The 6,000-nt window shown below is 47.5% G+C and overlaps 1 protein-coding gene across 1 annotated transcript in view; it reads left to right on the top strand.

Moving 5' to 3' along the window:
- The first annotated feature begins 2,321 nt into the window (after positions 1-2,321).
- Positions 2,322-6,000, top strand: part of RAB3C (RAB3C, member RAS oncogene family) — a 125,647-nt gene continuing 121,968 nt past the window's right edge. The window contains exon 1 of the mRNA XM_062599784.1: positions 2,322-2,395. Coding sequence (XP_062455768.1) covers positions 2,372-2,395 — 24 coding nt within the window. The 5' untranslated portion in view covers positions 2,322-2,371. The remainder of the gene's footprint in view (positions 2,396-6,000) is intronic.

The raw sequence follows: 6,000 nt of genomic DNA, 5'->3' as shown, positions 1-6,000 counted from the left end.
ACAGTATGTCACTGGATCAGGATGTCTGAGGCAAAATACAAAATATTAGTTGTGTCTAGCATTAGATTATTTAATTCTAGTATTAAATAATCATTAGATTATTTAAATCTGATACTATGTCTTTCCCATGCCATCTCCAAAAGTCCCTGAAGAAGAAGATGGAAAAAAAAGGACAAAGTTAGAAGGTGACAACAATAAAGAAAATCTGATGAATTAAAAAAAAATATATTTCTCTGTTACCAACCAACACAAAAGCAAAATCTCAGCACTATTTATTGAATTTTCATATCTTTCGAAAAGTTAATTAAACAAAGAAACAGAAGAATATTGTTTATGCAGAGATTTTGTACACCTTGACATTTTCAGATTCAGAAAAATCAATGACCTAATACCTTAAATAAGGATATATGACAATCTAAGAAATAGTCTTGCATTATATTCTCTTAATAGTTCCCAATACAGAAGTTTTAGGTAAGAGATTGCTTGGAGGCTTCAATGCTAAGATAAATATCATATAAGATGCAGAAGATCTTTTTTGTTGGAATAAATTTAGAAACTCAACATCATTTTAGTCTTGTAATTTTCCAATAGAGTGTCTGCTGTTAAGTCTATTAAAAAAAAGCTTAATAGAATCTGCTTCAAAAAATCTAATCTAATCGAAAACATCTCTCAATATTCTGATCTAGTTTATCAGACATTTGTCCAACTAAAATTTAAAATACCACTCCAAAATGAGAACTATTTTATGGAAAAGTAGAGTTAGCTTAATATGTTTATGGCTTTTCTTAAAAACAAAACTCTGCAAAACATCATTTTTGTAGGAGGAAGAATATCCCTATTTTTCCCTAATCATAATTGAGAATAAATATAATGTGCTCTGTTTTCAGAGAGAAATGTGTCGTTAGTCATGATTTGTTGGTTTGTATTCACCTAAAATCAACAGAGAGAGAAAAATAAATCACAGGTATAAAAAAGGTATAAAAAAATTTAACTCTTAACGTGCTCATGCACACACACACACACACACACAGAGAGAGAGAGAGAGAGAAGGTTTAGAATATAAGAACTGAGCAAATTAATGATTTCTGCATGCTCACAGCGACAGAAAGACGAACATCAAGTGTTTCATTTAGGAAGGAAGGATCAACTGCAAAAATGCATGGTGAGATATCTCATGTCTTTGAAAGAAACACTTAATTCCTATTTTCATCTCATTAAGTAGCTGTAGATGAAATTAAAGAATGCTCCAATGTTAAAATTAAGTCTCTTATGACCTATGCTTTACCACATTCATGACTCTTATACAAGTAATTTGCATTGCGTGATAGCCCTGCAGGTGATCTATCTTACTCGACAAGCGCTGCACGATAGAAGTGGATGGCCCACCGGACAAACCGCTGCTTCCACGCAGCCTCCGCCAGCGCGCCTGCGTTCTCGCTCCCTGCCCTCTCCGCTGAGACCACGTCCAGCTCTCGAAACTCAGGCAGACGCTCCAAGAGTTGGTTCTCTGCGCTGGTCACGCTCGCTTGGTCCTGAGCTTTGCAGGGGAGAAGCGCGTATCAGGTGTTAAATCTGGATGCAGAACTGCAGGCTGTGCAACATCTGCAAGTTTCTGAAACGAATTGTGCGTTTCCCTGCCCACTGAGGACCTGTATGTTCGGGTGAAGATAACTAAGGGCTCGGCGCTAGAGGCGCGGCGATGGGGAGGGGGGGAAGCGCCAGTAAAGGTGTCCGGAGCTTTTTCTCGGGTAGTAGCACAGCGCCGGGGTCGCACGCGGAGCGCGCTGTGCTGCCGGTATTCCTGCGCGGGGCCTGGACGACCTGGTCCGAAAGCAGCGCCGCCGCTCAGGAGCCGCGCGGGCAGCGCGGCGGGCGCAGCGGGGGGCGCAGCGCGGCGGGCGCAGCGCGGGGCGCAGCGCGGGGCGCAGCGGAGGGCGCAGCGGAGGGCGCAGCGGCGGGCGCAGCAGCGCGCCCCGCCCCGTCCGGCCGCCGGCGCCCCGCGGGACCCGCCGCCTTTGACACGGCGCGGAGCTGCCCGCGCACCCCGGCGGCGGCGGCGCGGGGCGGGGCGGGGCGGAGCGCGGACTACCGCCGCCCGCGCCGCCCCGCCGCCCGCGGCCCCGCGCGCGCCGCCGCCGCCGCCGCCGAGCACGCCGGGAGCTGCAGTCCGCCGGCGCCGGGCGGCCGCGGCGCGCGGGGGCGCGCGGGGCGGGGCGGACTACGGCTCCCGGGGGGCGGCGGGGCGGCGCCGGGGGCGGGGCGCGGACAGCTCCGGTGCTGATCGCGCGCGGGCTGCCCGGCAGAGCCCGGGCGGCGGCGGCGGCGGCGGCGGCGGCGGCGGCACCGAGCGAGCGGCGGGCCGCGCCTGGCCATGAGGCACGAGGCGCCGGTGCAGGTCGGTGTCCGCCGGCGGGAGCGGGCGCGGGCGCGGGCGCGGGCTCGGGCTCCGGCTCCGGCGGCGGCGGCGGCGGCAGGGCGGCGCGGCGGGGCCCGTCTCCGCGCTGTGCCGGCGGGCGCGCCGGCGGCAGAGCCCGCAGCGCCGCGCGCGGCAGCGGCCCGCGCGGTGCGAGTGCGTGTGCGCGCGTGTGACTGTGCGTGAGGGTGAGTGTGCGCGTGAGTGCGTGCGTGTGTGTGCGTGTGTGTGCCTGCATGAACGGTGTGTGTGCACGTGTGTGCATGCGTACGTGTGTGCGTGTGCGTGTGTGAGGGAGCCCACCGCGTGTGCGTGTGTTTGTGCGTGTGTGAGGGGGCCCAGTACACGCGTGTGCGTGCGCCTGAGGAGTACCGGTGTCCGTGTGAGCGTGCAAGTGTATGAGGCCGACCGATGTGCCTGTGTGAGAATGCGTGAGGGGGGCCGGCGTGCACACGAGTGTGTGTGCGTGTGCGTGTGCGTGTGTGTGTGCGCGTAGGGGAGAGCGGGGAGCGCTCGGCCCGTGCCTCCGCCCCGGCCCCGCAGAGCGGCGGGCCGGCGGAGCGCGGCGCGGCGCGGCGCCGCCCGGCAGGCACGGGGCCTCGTACCGGCGAGCCAGCGGTCCTTCGGAGATACCGAGCGCGCTCTGCCGCTCCGCTCCACGCGCATTTTTAGGGGGCGAGCTGCAGTGAGTTCCGATGGGGGTCCGCAGGCTGCGGGCGAGACGCCTGCTCCTGTTTGCTCAAGGAGGAGGTATCCGTCTGCAGCACGGAAAGGTGCCTCATTGCTGGAACCGGGGGTCGCAAAGAGGTGGCCCCTTCTCAACTGCCTCTTTATATGGAAAAACAACATTCATTAGCGCTGGGGAAACTGAATGATGTGTGGATACAACTACCATTTTTATACGTGCTTTTCAGCAGTTTCTAGGTAGCGGTTTCAGAACAATTTACACTGAATGGCTAACTGTACACCAGTTATTTATGAGGACCTGTTTTATAATCTCATCCGGGATCTCTGGAGGCCCCAGACTGTACACTCGAGCATGTTACCAATGGATTGGAAACAATCAATCCTGTTGATTTTATACAGTGCAAAGAGCACTTTTGCAGTCCGCTGTCACTTAAGTTATGAATTACAGTCCTGCTAGCTAATCTTTTCCGTGCTGGATGTCTGCTCCGGCAGTAATAGAGTTTCAGCTTAAAGGGAAGATCTACATTCCCTTTAATAGAAATCTAAAATGCTAAGTTACACTGCTGTGGAGTTGGGTTTGTTTGATTTTGGACAGAGAACGATAATCTCATAAACCTTTCACAGACCAACTGCATTGATGTCACATGCTGAAAACTTTCTGTCAAGGAGGTGTGATAAACCAATCTTTAGTAAGCACGTGTTTCAATTTTCTGATTGGAGAACAGCAATAATTAGAATGCTGCTGAAAATGCTTTGAAGAGCATTTCTGGAAAAAAAAACAGATTTTGCTTGTAAAAGATGGAAAATACAGACTGGTTACTGTTGGGTTAATGACACATGACAGGTGTTGAATTCACTGAGGCTGTTAAATAGCTGTAGAAAGAAAATGGTTATACAACATTTAAATAAAATTTAAAGAAAGGAAAGTCCAGATCTAGAAAAATGTATGCTTGATGTGTTAAATAACTGCTTCTTGATTTTTATATGTGATTGCTAGTAGAATAGTGGAATTATCGTAAAACATACTTGAATAAAAGTCAGCAGAAAGCAGAGCCTATAAAAAGGGGCAGCTGAGAAGCTATAAAAATCTATAAATTCCACTTTTTCAAGGATGTCAAAATGGTTAAATAATGCCTATTCTTAAGCATACCTCATCCAAAATTATAATCACAAGCAACTCGATTTTTCCAAGACACGAAAATGCTGTCAGGCAGATTAGATGTGATTTTCATTTGTAATTTCTGAGTGCTTTTTTTCGTTCTTCTACTTACACCACTCCCAGTGCACTTAAATCTTACTAAAGCTTCAAGTAAAACAATATTCTATTGTGGGTTCTTCTTCTTAATGGTCCACTTTTTCCAGTGTTAGGCTAGTACGGTTGGTCCCTGTTCAAATGTGGTTTAGACTGGCTGAAGTAATTGCTTGATTTATCTCTTTTAGTTATCTGATTTCCTACATGAAACAAATGTAGTTGCTTCTTTGTACACAACAGATTTATGGAACAGTCTGTTACAGAGCTAACATCTCTCTCTGAATTGTAGAGAAACAGGAAGAGGGATCAAGTACATATCTTTGTATCACGACAAAAATAAGTCAGAGGAGAGTGTAAGCACTATTCTTCCGTATCTACCAAGCAATATTAAGAAAAAAAAACCTATGAAGTTAAACTGCGACAGAAGGATGAGAATAAGGGCCTCTCCAAGGTTACTGTATTTCTGCGTTTGCAAATTCTTTATTCCAATCTCAAGCTTATGCTATTTCTCTGTAGATTAGAAGGGTCAAAAATTACCAGAGAGGGAGCCCGACCAGTGCTTTTAGAGAGTGACTACGTGATGCAAAAGTTTGCCATGGTTATCTGCTGGGAATAATTGCATTTGAGTAAGAGTCTGTGACTACTTTTCACTTTTCTAATCACATTTTCCAATAAAATATATTTTTTGCTGAGAAACATAGAAGTGTACATGGTTTCTGCATGTTCTTTTAAGAGCTTTTCTGAATTAGTTGAAAATACTGTGTGTATCTCTTAATAATTTCCCCCTAGGCTTTGGTGGTACTCTCAAAAATTCAGTGGGAAATTCTCAGTGGTACACACATTGATTCATTCACTTCAAGTTTCACTCCTTATCTGATTGCAGCATACAAATTTTCCATGTTCCTGCACTTGCAAAATCAAAAAGCTAAAGTATAGTTTTGGTAACTGGGTCTTAAGGTTTATCAGAACTTATGGGCATTAATGGTGTCAGTCTAGAAAATGCCAGGCCTCTGCAAACTGCACTTTTCATTTACCAGGGTATCAGATCATTTCAAAGGTGTGTGAGGCCAGAAAGGTGAGGGAAAAGTAGGAAACGGGAAAGAATCCGTAAAGACAATGTGAACATTTCTGATGCTTTGCCAGGAGAATAAATGAGCACATTTTCTTCTGAACTTTCCATATTCCGCTGTCACTGTGATAGTTATGCCCAAACCAAACACATTTATAACAGACGCATCCAAGCAAAATGGAGAAGGGCAGCAGCAATAGAAAAAAGAAAAAGGGTTCTTCCAAATTTTCCAGAGTTTATTATAAAATTATAATGAAGAAAAGCCAAATCAGAGCTATTAGGCACAGAAGTCAGCATGGCAATGTTACTCAACAAAATTATTTGATATCTCATTCATGGTTCAATTTAGCCCTGGAGCAGATGAGCATGCCAAGCCACTGAGTCCACAAAGCAAGTTACAAGTTTCTCTCTGTTCACTAACCAAGGTGCATTTGCAGATTTGCAGTCAGTAATCCTCTTTCTGTCACTGCTCCTCCTTTTTTTGGGGGGGAGGGGGTACTGTACTGTGGAAGCTCGCTCCTTTGCTGGTTAGATACAATCTAAACTCCAGCTCAAAGGCACTCAGGACTAGTTTATGCT

This window comes from Rhea pennata, chromosome Z (genome assembly GCF_028389875.1).
Source record: "Rhea pennata isolate bPtePen1 chromosome Z, bPtePen1.pri, whole genome shotgun sequence".
Taxonomy (NCBI): domain Eukaryota; kingdom Metazoa; phylum Chordata; class Aves; order Rheiformes; family Rheidae; genus Rhea; species Rhea pennata.
Note: the sequence above shows the minus strand (reverse complement) of the source record. Positions and strands in the feature narration are given on the sequence as shown.